This window comes from Monodelphis domestica, chromosome 8, assembly GCF_027887165.1.
Source record: "Monodelphis domestica isolate mMonDom1 chromosome 8, mMonDom1.pri, whole genome shotgun sequence".
NCBI classification, from domain to species: Eukaryota; Metazoa; Chordata; class Mammalia; order Didelphimorphia; family Didelphidae; genus Monodelphis; species Monodelphis domestica.
Genome location: NC_077234.1, coordinates 91,928,594 through 91,943,828, shown reverse-complemented (window position 1 = coordinate 91,943,828; position 15,235 = coordinate 91,928,594). Strand labels below are relative to the sequence as shown.

At 36.8% G+C, this 15,235-nt stretch overlaps 1 protein-coding gene across 4 annotated transcripts in view; it reads right to left on the bottom strand.

Moving 5' to 3' along the window:
- The window catches only part of C2CD6 (C2 calcium dependent domain containing 6), a 108,016-nt gene extending 93,621 nt beyond the window's left edge, over nt 1-14,395 (bottom strand). The window contains exons 1-4 of one of the 4 annotated variants that reach the window (XM_007501624.3): nt 14,059-14,394; nt 8,118-8,198; nt 3,041-3,092; nt 1,221-1,366 (exon numbers count right to left, since the gene is read on the bottom strand). In XM_007501624.3, the coding sequence (XP_007501686.2) occupies nt 1,221-1,366; nt 3,041-3,092; nt 8,118-8,198; nt 14,059-14,304 (525 nt within the window). In that variant the 5' untranslated portion in view covers nt 14,305-14,394. Of the gene's footprint in view, nt 1-1,220; nt 1,367-3,040; nt 3,093-8,117; nt 8,199-14,058 lie in introns of all 4 variants that reach the window. The other 3 variants (XM_056807161.1, XM_016425059.2, XM_007501630.3) reach the window with 3 other exon arrangements.
- Nucleotides 14,396-15,235: the final 840 nt, after the last annotated feature.

Below are 15,235 nucleotides of genomic sequence, written 5' to 3'. Positions count from 1 at the left end.
TTGCTCCTAGTGAAATGGGATGCCCTTGACTCTTAATTTTGGGGCAAAAAAAAAAGATTTCTAGACAGAAGCTAGTCAGAAAAGAGCAGTTCAAAACAAACAAAAAGCAAGCAGGAAGACATAATAGTCGGGTCAAAGAAGTGGGCAAATGCTAGGTAATAAAATTGCAAGAACTTGTCAGAGGGTTTTGCCTAAGACTCCACTGCAGTTGCTGCACAACAAAAGCAAAAGTATATGACATTCATGACTTTTGGAGAGTAAGAAGAGCACACGTGTTGGAACTGACCCAGTGTCTGTCTCTTTCCTAATTAGCCTGGCATGCCAACCTCTTTCTTCCTTATCAATTATTTTCCATTAAGAAATGTTTTTACTATAAAACCCTACTAGACAGCAAAAATGCAAGGTTTTTGCCCTTTAACTTAAGACTTAGAAACAGAATGCATTGTTTTCATTTCTTCCTAGGGGCTTGGAACTAATGTATATCAATCTGATAGAATGGAAGAGTAGTATTATATTGCACTACCTTAGCATATTAATTTCAGATTCATATACCTCTGGGTCATGAGCTATTAAGGACAGCAAGATAGCAAAACGTATCAATTGCAAAGGCAATATCAATTTCTGTTCTTTGACATGGCAAATTGCCTTACCAGGTTTTGTAAAGCGAATTATGAAGTTGGGAGTAGGTTGTGTGGAAAGCTCTGTCTACAAGCTGTAAGAATATGCCTGAAAGATTTGCTGGTTCAGTGGATGTCATCTTTGACTCTTCATTCTTTCATTGAAATATCTAATTAGTTGCTAAATCTTGTAATTTTTCTCTCCACTTCTCTTGTATGCCTAACCTTCTCACTTCTCATAAAGCAAATACCCTCCCTTATCATTTCTTACTTATACTACTGTAATAGCTTCCTTTTGTTCTCTTTACCTCAAGATTCTCCCTACTTCAATTCATCCTTCATTCAACTGACAAGGTGATTTCCCTAACATTTGGATCATATTAGCCCCTTCATTCAATGCTTCAGGAGCCTCCTATTAACTTCAGGAGTCTATCTATAAAAAAATCATGAGTAAATACGATAATCAAGGGAGAGAATAGAGAAAAGTACTATGGTCAGACTAAGTAACAATTATATTAAGGGAACATTTACATAATTAGCACACTTATTATCTGTAATTTTATAAAAGCATTTCATTAGTTAAAATTAAAACTTTGGTCTTACCTGTACAGAGAAATATTTCACTTCTTCAAATTTAATTTCGGGTCTCTTTTCGTTGTTTTTGTAATTCAAGCAATGAGATTTAGTACATTTCATGACCCTGTTAACAGTGATGCGAATAAACAAATTTGTATAATACTGTAAGTTGACTGAAAATAGATGTTGAAATTCAGGAAGCATATTTTTTTGGCTGTTGAGCAATGATTTTGTATCAACTTTATTAATTTAGACAACTTAGGCCAAAATCTTCAAATCAATGAAAAATTATTAACTGATACATGTTATCTTAAAAAAGTCTTTTAAGAATAACTTCTTTTATCCATGACTAAGTGGGCAATCTTCTCAGACCACATCTTCTTTTTCCTCAACATACTATTTCCTGTTCAATTTTAAACATATCTGTTAAAATATAAGCTCTTTGGAGGTAGGGGCTGCCTTTTTTAAAACTATGTATTAGTCAGTGCCCAGAACATATGAAAGGTACATAGCAGGTGATTAATAAATGCTTGCTTGATTGTCAAAATATATGACTTAACAGATTGATGAATACTAATGACCAAAAATGTTGCAATTTTTAGGAAATTAAACTAGAAAATAATTCATTTTGAAATTTTAACATTAAACTTACTGAGAAATAATTTGGCCTGAATTATCCATATTAACTGTGTACACTGGTCAAATTTGTTACATAATTTCTATCATCTCATTAATTTCAAATATATAGATATATATCATGTTACTTATAAAATACGTTTAAAATTCATTAAACTATTTTTTTGTTTTTCTCATTTAAACAATACTTTTTAGTATCAACCAGGATTTTTATTCCCACAGATTATATATAGATGGAAAAAGTATAGTGACACTTTTTAATGCCATTTAATGATTGATTTCAAGATATACATTTGGTTCATTTAAGGTACAAAATTAAAAATATGAATGAGCAGACTCTGAAAAGTACAAGTTTAGGAAGGAAGGAAGGAAGGAAGGAAGGAAGGAAGGAAGGAAGGAAGGAAGGAAGGAAGGAAGGAAGGAAGGAAGGAAGGGATAAATCATTTGATAAATAACTAGAAGTAACTTCTCCTGAAAGGATATATCCTGTACATCTAATGATCACTGTAATGACCTTTGATCCATAGGTAATCTTCTGGTTATCAAGTATGTCTCTCTAGACTCCCTCAAATCTCCCATGGGATAAAAATTTTAATAAGAATGGGAGAAAAGAGGATAATTATTAAAAGAGGGAGGGAAAAGAAAAAAAAAGAAAAGGAAGTATTTGGGGTCAACTAAATGGCTAAGTAAATAAGACAGCCAGGTTTGGAGATGGGAGGTCCTAGGTTTTAATCTGACCTCAGCTACTTCCTAGATGTGTGACCCTTAATCCCCATTGCCTAGCCCTTATTGCTCTTCTGCCTTGGAACTGATAGTTGAACAAAAGGTAAAGGTTTGGGGGAAAAAAATGTATATGGCTTCCTAAGAAGAATGGTAAGGGAAGCTTAGTAATTCAGTGGATTGAGTGCCAGGTGTGGAAATGAGAGGTCCTGGGTTCAAATTTGACCCCACACACTTCCTAGCAGTGTGACCTAGCTTTGTGTAATCCATTTAACCTCCAATGCCTAGCCCTTACCACTTTTCTCCCTTTGAAGCAATACATAATAAAAATTAATTTTAAGATGGAAGGTAAGAGTTAAAAAAAGAAGAAGAATGGTATACCGTAATTCCCAAGGACAATGAATGTGGCTACCCACAAATTGAAAATCAAAACAGTTGTCAGTGGAAATAGAAAACTTAATTTTGCTTTTAAAATAAAACAAGAAGGATACTCCTGGGTGAAAAATGTCTGCATTTCTTTATATGAACAGCTAGGCAGCCAACCTATGAGAATCAAATAAACAGAAACATTTTATTAAATGATTACATTGAAAAAATCCATTGTTGTTTCTTTTACTTTATCCTGTGCAGAATTATTTTTTAAATGTGAATTAGTCTCATTTTTTGGCTTGTGAACATTCACTAGATTTCCTCTAAGGAAAGAATAAGACTGGACAGACACTTTAATAAATAATAGGAATGTTATGGGCAGGAAGGATACCCTTGGGGCTCGGGAAGGATACCTTTTGCAAGCATGCAATGACTCCGAAACTTAGCTTAAAAACAAAAAGAGATTTATTAATTTAACAAGGGAGTTCCCTTGAAAATAGTTCGCCTGGGTTTCTGGGGTACAGTGCCCATGTCAAGAAAAAGTGAGATGATGTTGATCCAAGTTTTTAAATATCTAGAAACTCACAAAATAAAAAAAAAATTTTTTAAGGATATGAGCTAGGTAGGTATAGTAGTACAAACACTTAAATCTTTATTAGGGAAGCCGAGACTGTTGGATTTCTTGAGTTTGAGATTTCTGAGATATAGTGGGCTAAAACAAATAGGTGTCTGTGCTGAGTTCAGACTTAATATACAAGCCCCTCAAAAGAAAGGTAGGCACCAAGGTGTCTAACAGGAGACAAAACTGGCTCTGGTAGGAAATGGAGTAAGAAATGGTCAAAGCCAATCATGTGTCTCAGCCCATAAGTAGTCCTCCTGTACTTCCAGTACCTGTGAAAGAGAGAGGGGGGGAGGAGGGGAATGGAAGAGGGAGAAGAGGAGAAGGAAAGGAAGAAAGGGAAATGAGAGAGGCAGGGGGAGAGAGAGAGAAAAAAAAGAGAGGGAGGAAGAGACTTTTTTGTATGGGTTGGGCTAAATAGCATCTAAGGTTTCTCCCTACTCTGAAACTGATTAAAAGGATCCAAGAATAAAACCCACAGTATCTTAGCTCTCTATACTAATACACAAAACATTTCTCAAGGAGGCCCACTTGTTCTCCTGGGAATCGCTGAAGCTTGGTGGAATAAGACATATGACAAGAATATGGTTCTGGGATGTTATTAAATATTCAACCTGAATAGAATAATGGAATAATTTAAAAGGGTGAAAGAAAGTATCATTTACTGAGCATTTAGAAGATATATGAATGTGAAGAAATTTAGGAACCTGAGGGGGAAGTGTGGTGGAAAGCATTTGTCAAAAGTGGTTATTATATGGGTTAAAAAGAGAAAATAGACATTTAAAAAGATGAAACAACAAAAACAAAAATTCTGCTATGTTAGTATGATATAGTTAAAGTGATGAACTTCAATTATTTATTCATTCAACTCAATTTATTCAATCATTGCCTTAAGCAGATCATGTAACATTTTAAATTTGTTTTAATGATAATTTTATACTTCTGTAAGGTGGGTGAACTAGAATAAAGGTCATTTCTTGGAGAATATGCATATATGCTGATTCTAACAGGCTCCATGTAAGCTTGGGGGCAAAAGGTGTTTGGGAGAGAATGGGGGAAGGGAGGAGAGAGTAACTATTACCAATCACATATAACTCTGACGTTTGCACTGTGTGATGAAAGAAGTTCCCTAATTGGCTATTAAGCCTGAAGAGCTGATGATTTAGAAAATATACAAAAGACTGCTTCTGAGCTTTTCAGATTTTCTTTCTGTGGATTGTTTTAACCCAATCCCAAATGTAGAGTAGGCAAGGAATCTCATCCAACTCCTACACACTTCCCCTCTTTTTTTGTATTTGCTCTTTCTTTATCTTAGGCAAGCAAGTATATAGAGATAGATATGTTTGAGTGTTCTAGTTAGTCAATCAATAAGCAAACATTTATTAAGTGTCTGTTATGTGCCAAACACTTTGCTAAGCTCTCAAGATATAAAGATATAAAAGAAGTTATATACAGATCAATAGGAAATAATTAACAAATGGAAGGCACCGGAATTAAGAGGAGTGGGGAAGGTTTCTGGAAGAAGATAGATTTTATTTGGTAATTAAAGGAAGCCAGGAAGGTCAGCAGGCAGAGTAGAGGAGAAAGTGTTCCAGTAATAGGAGACAGGGAAAATACCCAAAGCTGAGAAACCCAGCATCTCATTTGTGGAACAGTCAGAAAAGACAATGTCGTTGGATCAAAGAGTATGTATCAAGGCCTGAGATATAAGAAGTCTGGAAAGATAGGGCAGGGATAGGTTAAGAAGGGCTTTGAGTGCCAAACAGAGCATTTTTTGTATTTGCTCCTGGAAATCATAGGAAGTCACTGGAATTTGAATAAGACCTCTGCTTTAGGAAAATCTCTTTTGGTAACTGAATGGAACATGAATTATATAGGCAAAGAATAGAGGTAGATAACCACTCTCCCCACCCACCCCCTAACACCATCACCCCCATCCTGACCCAAGTAGGCTATTGCAATGAGGCCTATACCAGAATGATGGCAGTGTCAAAGGAGAGAAGGGAGAGTATAAGAGAGATTTTGCTCGAGTGAAATCAAACAGGCTTAAACAAGACTGGATATGGAGGATGAGAGAGAATAATGCAACCAAGATGACTTCTAGGTTGCTAACTCAAGGAATTAGGAAAACAGTGTTGCCCTCTATAGTAATAGGACAGTTAGAATGTGGGGAGCATTTAGGGGAAAAGATATTGAGTTCCGTTTTGAGGATATGGAATTTAAGATGTCTACTATACTTTTACTTCAAGATGTCTGAAAAGTAGTTGGAGATGTGAGACTGGAAATCAGCAGAGAATGTGAGGCAGGATAAGTAGATTTGAGAATCATTAGCATACAGATAACTAAATCCATGGAAGCTGATGAGATCACCAAGTGAAATAAAAGAAGAAAAGAAGATCTAGGACAAACCTTTTGGGGACATCTACAGTTAGAAGGTGTGATCTGGAAAAGGATAAAGCAAAGGAGACAGAACAAGAATGGTCAGATAGGAAGAGAATCAGGAGAGTGGTGTTCCAAAAACATTGAGAGTTTTAAGCAAAGGATGATCGATAGTGTCAAAGTTTCAGAGGTCAAAGAGGATGAGGTTTAAGGAAAGGCCACTGGATGTCATCTAAAAGATCATCAGTAACCCTGGAGAGAGCAATTTCAGTGGATGATATAGCCAGATTGTAATAAATTAAGGAGAGGAGAGAAAATGGAGAAATCTTTTTGAGGAGTTTAGTTACAAAGGCCAGAAGTGACAGTTAATTGAATAGTTAATTGAAATGGAAAGATCATGTGAGGTCACCCCCCCCCCCCCAAGAAGAGAGAGATTGGCATGTTTGTAAGCAAGAGAAAATGAGCCAGTAGGAGACTGAAAATAAGTGAAAGAGTAGGGTTGACAGAAGGGGCAGTTGGTTAGAGAAAAGGGAGGAATGGGATTGCTGTGAGACAGAGGAGAAGGAGGAGATAGTGGCACTAAGCATGTATGAAAAATCAAGGAAGAGGGGAGAAAAGGGAGTTCAGGTAAATAGCCTCAATTTATTCTGTAAAATTGGAGGCAAGGTTCTTAGCTGAGAAAATGAAGAAAGGAAGCCATAGGAGGTTAGAAGAAGGATGAAAAAGTTTTGAAGAGCTGCTTTGGAGAGTGGGATAGTAAGTTGAAAAGGGAGAGTTGCCTTCCAGCACTAAGAGCCCTTTTGAAGTTATAATTTGTAGTGGGTTTGGCTGGATGTAATTAGTGATATGAAAAGGGGGCCAGAGATTTAAGAGCAGAAGGTTGAATTGAATTGGTTCACCAAAGAGCCAGAACGAGAAAGAGGAGAGTGTGGCTAGTGCAGGGGAAGTAGTCTGGGAAAGAACTGAAAGGCCAAGGGACTGGAGGTCACAATGTGTATGAAGAGTAGGTTTCTTTTGGGAAGAGGGAGTGGGGAAAAGTCAGTAGATTGTAGTCAGATAAAAGTATTTTGGAATTCTTGAAAACATAAGTGGAATATTTGTGGGAAGTGGCAAAATCAAGGGTATGGCCATCTTTTGTGTGGCTAAGGCTTGATGGAAGAATAGTTCATAAAAAGTGAGTAGGTTGAGGAATTGAGTGGTTAGGATATTTGAATATTGAAGATCCCTAGTATGGAGGGAGTAGAAAAAAAATTATGAGTCAGGTATAAAAACTAATTTAGGAAGGAAGGAGAATGACCTGGGAGGTCTATAGACAAAAAGGATTTTGATTGGATGGTAAATATGAATAGTGTAAAATTAAAATAAAGAGAGATTACTGAGGGATGGATAAAAATAGTAATGAGAAGCAAACCATATTTCACCTCCCCTGCTCCAGTCAGAGAGCTAAGAATGAGTGAAGATATAGTCAAGACTAGAAAGGGTGACCAAGGAAACTGAGTCATCAGAGAAAGTAGGTTGCAATAAGAGCTAGTAGATGGAAGGAGTGGGAGATTTAAGATGAAGGAATGTTTGTTGCCTATGGTACAGATATTCCAGAGGGTACAATAGTTAGAGCTAGGTTGAAATTTTGGAGTGGATTAGGAACCGTAGGTAGAAATAGCTAGAGCTATCCAAAGGAGGAATAGGCTTCCTCAGGAAATCTGTAAATTCTCACTGGAGCTCTTCAAGCCTAGGTCAGATGGCCCAACTGTCAAGTTGTCATAGAAGGTACTTAGTTCAGGCATGTTTAGACTAAATAGACTTTTACAGTCCCTTCCCAACTGTGAGATTCCATGATTCTATGGAAATGTTATTCAAACTATATAGAAAAAGAATTTAATGCAGTGATACTTTGAAATAAATACAAAAACTAAATTTAGTGTTTTATCCATAAAATAAATTTAGCATTTTTTAGTACAAATCTGCAATACCAGTCAAATGACCATAAGTATGTCAAACCTAATTCTCTGTAATAAGTGATTTCCAATTACTTCACTAAATCTCTTTGAATGAATATTCTTATAAAATCTTTGTCTTATAAAAAAGAAGTAATGAAAATTTTATTATGAATTATTTCTTATATATTCATCCAAAAGTCAGATGTCAAAATAATTAAGAGGTATAAAGGAATTTGTAGATGCATAGAATGCTTTTTTACATACCACATCTCCAAATGGAACCAAAGCTGGTACTTCCTGTACATCTGAATCTGTACTATCATTTCTATTAGTTTTTTTCAGCATCTATAAAATATAAATGAATTCTAAATTGCTTCAAATTTAAACAAGATGAAAATACAAGTTAAGTACGATTCAGTACTGTAAATGACAGCCTTTGGGATAATTATAGTAGTTAAATGCTATGCTGCATTGGTGCCTAAAAGTTTATTACTGACTCACTATGGCCCACATTACAGTGAAAATTTTCAAATTGTATGCTTTAATGTATTTCACAAAGAACTAGTGATGAAAGAAAGCAGTGGTATGAGCAGTTAAATTAACTATATGGCAGAACAATATATACTTTAGAACAGAATTTAGCATAGGACAGATAAATCTTCCCCCACAAAATCTTTACTCCAATGCCTCATCTCAACAAGGAAATATCCTTGGGTTCTGAAGACTATACCAGTGCAGCATAAATTTTGGCAAATTATATCAAGCAACAAAAGTTTCAAAAATCTGGTTACTGATTAGCTAAACATAGAGAGGATCATTGCCAACAGTTTGGCTATTGGATGAAAAATGTGGCTATGTGACTCATAGAGCAGCCAAAAATCTCTAAACCCCAAATGCCTTGAATCCTATGTGTGTTCCTCTTCTGCTACCTCCATGCCAGGAGACAACTGCCAGCAAAAGGAGTAGAGAGTGCTAAGTCACCATTTCTTTAGACAATAAATATTAATCTAGCTGTTGCAAACTGAATGCGAGCTCTCTGTCCAACAACCAAAGATTCAACATATACTGGGAAAAAATTGAAACCTATCAGCATTGACATTGTTGTAATTTCAAGAAAACCACAGAGGAAGGATTTGAAAACAGAGCTTCCTGATCCAGGCCAGGTAACATGCTAGAGTACATAGAATTCTGGGATTAGAATCAGGAAGATATAGGTTTAAATCCTGCCTCTCCCTACTTACTATGTGGCCCTAAGTAAAGAATATCTCTAAATGTCTCAAACATTTTCCTAGGATTTATGTATTAAGCTACAGAGGGATTGCAATGTGCACTGGTGGAGGAAGGTTCCATATGGGAACTTTCTCAAAGTGATGAAAACATAGACTTTGCAGAGTTGTATAAAAGAAGTTGACAGAATGGATTTCACTGTGAGACCAACAGCAGTAAGAAACATCAAATTTGTGGAACACTTGAAAATGGACCTGACAAGTTATCAACTCAAAAGATGGAAAATGGATAAATGTAAATAAAGGCATTATCTTTAATCACCATTCTTTGAGAAGTTAAATGATATTGATGGAGTAGACCCATAACCTCCTTCCAAGCAAGGTAACAACCAAGGACATCATAGGTTTTGAGTATAAATTCTAGTGTAAAACATTGAAGAGAGACTATAAAATTATTAGCAGCAACGTCTCACAAAACACTGCAAGGCTGAGAAAAAAAAAACAAAACCTAGCAGAGAGCTTGACCAGTGTTTCATGGCATCATTTTTCTTGTTGCTTTAAGCACACACAATCTCTCATTTGGCTACAACTTCTATAAAAATATTTCTTTTTGAACTAAAAAAAAAAATCCCTTACCCTCTCTCTCAGAATTGATATAAAGTATCTAAGGCAAAAGAGTGGTATGGTCTAGGAAATAGGTTAAGTGACTTCCCCAGGGTCACAGAGTTAGGAAGTACCTTAAGTCCACATTTGAACCCAGAATCTCGCATTTCTACTCCTCTCTAGTCAGTGAGCCACCTACCTACCCTAGTAAAAATGTTTTAGTGATTTATTATAAGCAATATTGACCATCAAGGCAGTAATTGCAAGTAATTACCTTGTAACTTTGTATAAATTGAATTCATCCTATAAAATGTCATTAAATTTTCTTTCACTATAGTCATAAAAATCCTTTGTCCAGTGATTTCTATTAAATTTTATTCTTATATCATTTTAACTGGTATGCACTCTAGCCTAATTGGTCTATATCTTTTGCTCTGCATTATTTCATGTCTTTTTATTTTCATTAAATGGGCAACGATCTATTTTAATTATGCTATCATATCAATTATAAAGATTATATTCAAATATTCCCCTCTTGTTGGATATTTTAGTTCTAGTTAATTATGAGATAGAATACTTCTATGAGCTTTTAAAAATTACATTTTAAGGTATATTTCCAATAATGGAATGATCAGATCAAAAGGTATTATGTTCCTAACTTTTCTACATGATAAATTTTCTCTAGATTCAACAAGTGTGACATCCCACTATCAATAAATGTCTCTTTCTCTACAACTCCACCAGCATTCTTTCCTTGCTTTTAATTTTTTTTCTAGTTTGATGGGCATAAATTGGAAACCTGAAAGTTGCTTTAATTTGTATCTCTAACTATTAATGAAGTTGAGCTCTTTTCAAGTTATTAATTTTCCATTTCTTCTTTTGAAAAATGGAAGCTATCAGCCTTCATCACCAACAACCACAGCTGTTGACCAGCTTCATCATCAGATAGTTATAGGAGTCCTGGGCCTGGCAGAACTCCCTAGAATATTGGTCAAGCCAAGGCCAATCCTCATAACCATAATTTGGGGAAACAGCTTCTCTGAAGAAGGAATTTGCCCTCTCCACCAGCTGCTAACCAACTACCCTTCACAGAACAGTTAAGCTGTCTTGGATGAAGCAGTGAGGAATCTGAGAGACAGAAATCAGCATGTAGCTGACAAGTGAAACTACCACCTATCATCTCCTCTTAGAATGATGAAAGTGGCACAGTTCCTTCTATGCAACTACTTTGGAACATCAATGCTTGAAGACCAGTGTCCACAGATATTGTCTTGGTAAAAAAATCCTTGTGGAGATAAAATGGCAACTGTTCTTGTAGTTGCTACACAGTCACATCTTTTGAAAACTGCCCAAAACAGAAAAGTTCTTTTTACCAGTCATTGGCACTGTCAAATGGTTAAACATCAGAGATGATTTCATCAGGAAAATCTGCTTTGCTGCTGAATCATGGGCCTTTTCATTTAACTTGAAGTTGAAATCTTGCATAGGAGCTGTCTCCCTCTATTAGAATTCAAGTTCTTTGAAAGCAGGGGCTGTCTTAACTTTTCTTTGTATTCTCTCCAGACCTTAGCACAGTGCTCTGCTCTAGTAAGCTCTTAATGCTTCATTCCTAGCTCGACACATTAAAATTTGTTCATTTTTAACAATTCATTCTATGTTTTAGGTATCAGTTTATTTCATATTTGCCATACGTATCTTCCCAAGTTTTTCTTTTAATTTCAGTTTTTTATAATGCAGAAGTATTTTATTTTTATGTAGGCAAGTACGCATAGCTTGTCCCTAATAATCCCTTCTATTTGTTGAACAGACAAAAATTAATTTTTCTTCCACAACTGACATATGCCATGTTTAATTTGATTGTGCAGCTGGATCTCATTAAAGTCTATTGTGTGATACAGGACTCTAAATATGCTTTTTGCCAAGTTGCACTCATTTTTTCTTAATAATTTGTTAAAGAATAATCCTTTTTTTCTGATGAAGTAGAAGTATAGAATGAAACAAACTTTTCAGACATGGTCTTTATGTTGATTGTTTTGCTTGACTCTACTTGTTACTAGAAAGGAATTTTATCTGGAGTTAGGGATGAGTTAGTGTGTAGTGACAGATATGTAAATATTTTTTAAAAGAAAAGAGCATTGATAAAACACTTTAAAATACACAGAAACAAACAAAAAGAATTTCAGAAAAAGACACAAACAAATAGGGCAATTTTATTACTACCTTGTAATTTAATGTACACTTGAAAACTAACAAGTTCACAATTGCATATATACTCCTCTATTTTCTTCTTTGTATCCTAAAATATTTGTTAAGTTCACAATTTAAAAAAATTCCTTTACCCAGGTTTTATTTTCTATAGTTTTATCAAACAATATTTTGCATATATTTGGTTGGATGTTTGTTATATCTGTTCTATTATTTGAGGGGAGATCAGATAGTTTGAAGATAATTGCTTTTTGTTTGTTTTAAAGTTGAAGCATAATACCATCTTCCTTTTATTAAAAAGTGCTCATTGATAGTTCTGTGTTTTTCCATATTAATTTCATTGATTTTATCTAGTTCTATAAAGAAATCCATTGGCATTTCAATTAACATCACATTAGTTTGGATAATAAATTTTGGTAGTTGTCATTTTGCCATAATAATTCAACCCTACCATGAATATTAAATGTAATGATTTGCTGCCTTTTATTTCCATCATTATGGTATTGTGATTATCTTTATCCATACATTTATTTCTAGGTTGATTCTCAAATATACAGTGATTTTTGTTATATTATTGGGTATATTTTGTGACTTCAAAAATATTTTTATAGTATTAAACTTTATCCAACTTATTCATGTCTTTTGGTTTCATTTTCATAAGAATGTTAATACTGATATGCTTCAGTTCTCTACTAGTAAATGAACTCTGAACAGAAACACACATTGGAAAATCAGGTTAACTTGCTATTTACACGTGATATAAACCCTTGGTGAATTTTAACACCCTTTTCTGCCACTGTCACCATGATAGCAGAATGGAAGAGAACTTTACAGGACCCAAAGCCAAAATACTCATGATAAGCCTCTTGCCACTTGTTCTCAAAACAAGGACTTATTGCCAGAAGGTTACTTGAAAGCTTTCCAATCCTAATAAAAACTTGGTAGAGATTGTGCTCTGCTGGAATAGCCTACAAGTACCATGAGTTGCCTTCATGCCAAGATTTGTTGAAGGCCTTTTGTGGGATATCCTTACACGTCTAAAAAAATTATGGAATTCAAAAATTATTTGCATTCATGTAATCTTGCTAGTCATCTGTGTAACTATGCAATCCTGTTAATGAGGTGTAGGTTTGTTATCCACTATAGTCTACTTAGCTTAAACCAGTTCACCTTTAATATGTCAATCTAACCAGCTTTCTCACAAATGCACATACCTCATCAAAACAGAGTATGGCTAAATGTGGTCAACTCCATCACCAAAACTAGCATTTCTAAGAAAAACTAACCCTCTCAAAATACCTCAAAAATGTATTAAACCAATAAGACTTAAAAACAAGCACTTCCGATTTCTTTAAGACAAATTAAAATGCAATGGGCAAGTACTCTAGTATTAACCACACTACCCCAGTTTAAAATTCCAACTATTCACGTCCAAAGCTTTAGGAAAATAAATTTTGTTTTTACACAACATACTCCCTCCCTCTTCCAGAAACTACCGAATACAAATTAGTGGAACATATCATATTGATCAAATAAAATTTTTCTTTTCCAGTAAGGTCAACTGGGTCAGGATTATAGATCATTTCGCTGGTCTGGTGTAAACCTGCTTCCTTAAACTCAATTTGCTTCAAACGCCCTAATGTCAGTGCCTTGCCTCTGCGGATTATCTCCAATTTATCTTGTCTAAAGCTGGTTTGCAATACTGTCTCTATTAGACTGAGTTTCTGGAGGCAGGGCTAGGACAGTGTGACCCGAATACAGTAGTATGTGCTTAAAAAAGGCTTTCTAACTGACTAACCCGAGTTGAAAACTAGAGAAGTCATATATATCCCCATATATCTGGATTTTAGTCTCCAGATATTACAAGTTTTCTCCCGTGGGATCCTCATCCAGATTCCAATCCCAGGAAGAACCCTTAACTGTCACACCCCAACTTTCAGGGCAGGGGAGAGCAAGACTCACCACATGGCCCTCCCCTCCCCCTCCCCCTCCCTTTCCCAGTCTCCTCTCCCCTCCCCCCTCCCTTACTCTTTCTCCTCCCCCTCTCTCCCTTCCCCTTCCCCCTCCAGATCCTAAACCGCCCCACTTCCACAGCAGGGGCAGGGGGGTGGGCCCCTGACGCTCCGACCCCGCCCCCAGACGCCACAGCTACTTTAAGCTCTCCTCCTCACGTTAGTCAGCTTTTTGCCGGACCCCTCCTTGCTGCCTTCCCTAGAAGGCTCGATCCTAGTCGAGGTCATCTGTCTCTGAAAGGAGGGCCCCTCAGAGATGCTGTCCAAGGCTCTTGATTCGCCCACATCGTCGTCAGCCCCGGTGTTGTCCTTAAAAAGTAAAGGGACCTTGAACAGCGACTGGACGCTGCTTCGCTGAGATTGATTATGTTCCGAAACCTTCTTTTCCATCTGGCTTGGGTCCATCCTGGACCCCCCACCCCCCACCCCCCACCCCGGCCCCCTCAACCGACCGCGGTGGCTCGGGCCACTCTGATACTGAGCTCGCGCTGGGGGTGGGGGGAAGGGGGGAGAGGAGGGGTCCGCGGCGCTGCGCACGCGCATTTCTAACAGGAACTTCCGGGGGCGGGGCTAGGGGCGGGGTGAACGAGTAGGAAAGCCTCGTTTCCCTTAGCGGAAGAGGGATATCCTGGAGGCTCTGGTGCTGCTCATGCGTATGGGAGAGCGGAGGAATCATTCGGTGGTCCTGTTCGAAGTTGAGGAAAGTGTTGGGAGGCAGCTGTCTTTGCCTGCTCGAGGTCGGGCACGTAGTAATTTATCACCCTCGCCTTCTCCAGCACCACAAACCACGCTCCTTCTAGATACCCCAAGAGTTGATGAGAGGCCCAAAGCATCTATGCGGGCAGCAAGAGACCTCATCTGTTCCCGTTCTCCATCCTGCCTTTATCCTCTACTATCAAGGCATCCGGGCTGCCGGGCTGTGTAGACATGGGAATTGTTATTCCCTAAGGAAAAGAGACTAGGTCTCTCTTCTCTTTGCAGAGGCGGGTTGAATGAGCCATGGGGAAGGGCAAAGGGGAAGGGAAGGAAAAGGGGCACTGCCTACACAAGTCTTTTGCTCAGTCTTAAGACAAAATCTACATACAAACACAGATTTTTATAATGATATATTGCGTTGATTTGCATTTCTTGAATTAGGAGGGATTTAGAATAGTTTTTCACCTGATTATTGATAGATTTGATTTCTTCATCTGAAAATTGCCTGTTTATGTCCCTTGACCATTTATCAATTGGGGAATGGCTTGATTTTTTTTGTTTGTTTGTTTCCCTTCTGATTTTGGTTGCATTGGTTTTGTTTGTGTGAAACTTTAATTTAATGTAATCAAAATTATTCATT